The sequence below is a fragment of the Amphimedon queenslandica genome, unplaced genomic scaffold, assembly GCF_000090795.2.
Source record: "Amphimedon queenslandica unplaced genomic scaffold, v1.1 AMPQUscaffold_5045_Cont22980, whole genome shotgun sequence".
Taxonomy (NCBI): domain Eukaryota; kingdom Metazoa; phylum Porifera; class Demospongiae; order Haplosclerida; family Niphatidae; genus Amphimedon; species Amphimedon queenslandica.
This window is the reverse complement of record NW_003554647.1, coordinates 1-1,618: the sequence shown is the minus strand read 5'-3', so window position 1 is coordinate 1,618 and position 1,618 is coordinate 1. Positions and strand designations below refer to the sequence as shown.

The 1,618-nt window shown below is 34.7% G+C and overlaps 1 protein-coding gene across 1 annotated transcript; it reads left to right on the top strand.

Moving 5' to 3' along the window:
- Positions 1-161: 161 nt before the first annotated feature.
- On the top strand, positions 162-1,297 carry LOC105316111 (serine/threonine-protein phosphatase 6 regulatory ankyrin repeat subunit B-like; the record flags this gene model as incomplete). Its single annotated transcript, XM_011410918.1, has 2 exons — positions 162-1,079; positions 1,149-1,297. Coding segments are annotated over exons 1-2 (1,067 nt in total), but the record flags the coding sequence as incomplete, so codon positions are not given.
- Between the last annotated feature and the right edge of the window lie 321 nt (positions 1,298-1,618).

Sequence of the window (1,618 nt, the reverse complement as noted above, 5' to 3'; positions counted from 1 at the left end):
TACTTTATCTCACTAGTCTTCCTCAGTGTAATGTAGCAGCTAAGACTTCTAATGGATCAACAGTTCTTCACATTACCAGCCAGTACAGTGACTCTCTTCCTATACTCAAACATCTGGTAGAGAATCTCCAGTTAGATTTGTGTGCTGTGAATGATGAAGGAATGGCTCCTATTCACTTAGCATGTAAAAAGGGAAGATTAAACTTGATCCAGTACATTATAAAACACATACCATCATCACTTGAACTACCTCACAGTAAAAATGGTCGTACTCCATTTCTTATTGCAGTGTACTTCAATCAGTTAGAAGTTATCAAATATCTTATTAGTAATAAGTGTCATCTATCAGCTACTGATGATGAAGGATCTGGAGCAGTTCACATATCAGTAGAGAGGGGCCACTTGAATGTATTGAAGTATCTCATGGATAATGATTATTGTAATCCTAATGCAACCAATCATCAAGACCGTACACCACTACATGTTGCTGTAGCAGCTGAACAGTACGAAATATTGAAATTTTTATTAACAAATAAGTTAAGCATACTTATTAATGTTCAGGATAATCATGGGAACACACCACTACACCTTGCTTGTATGTGGAGACAAACAAGAATTGTATCACTTTTATCCAGTGCTAATCTCTCTTCTAGTATCAATATATTAATTACTAACAAGAAAGGACAGACACCATTACACTTAGCAGTTGCCTCTGGTCATAAGGATACCACTGAAGCTTTACTGTTCTCAGTCACTGGTAGTTCTACTCATCATGATCTCCTTACAGCTACTGATACTAAAGGATGCACTGTGTTTCATATAGCTTGCAGTAATGACTGTATTCATGTGTTTCGTTATTTATGCCATGTTTATCCTCAGGGTGTTAATGCAATGGATAATAGAGGACGTGGTTTACTTCATGCAGCATGTGAGGGAGGAGATATTGAAATAGTAAAAGAACTTGTTGAGAAGTATAAACTAGATCCTAAATCACAAGATAAAAAGGGCATCACATGTTTACACTTATTAACAAAAAGAAAGAGAGCTAAGAAATTATCCTTAAAGATTGGGGATGTTGCTGTAAGAAGAAACATATACCAATATTTGAAACACAACATTGACACAAATGCATTACCTGCAAACAATTAGTCTGGTCATACTCCTCTTCATTATGCTTCTTGTTCTGATAATATTTGTATGGTCTGTTATCTCATAGAGACCTTCCCCTGTACTCCTGATGATCCTGATAATAATGGATACACTTCAGTTCATGGAGCATGTGAAGCTGGTAGTATGGAGTTAGTACAATACTTTCTGATCTCAAATGTAATGTAAAAGCTAAAACTAATGATTTTAAAATCATAATTTTTAATAGTAAAAGTTCCAATTTAGGGATTGTTTAGTTTTTAGTTAACAAAACCTCATCCACGCAATATTGAAATAACTCAATCAGTTAAATCAGTAGTTATACAATATACACCATGTTACAATTACACCTATCATCACCATCTTACCACCTTGCATACCATTGTATTAACTACCATCACCATACACCAATGAGTACTAATATCATCTATACAATACTTCTGTAATATGATCACCATTAACCTTAACACCTA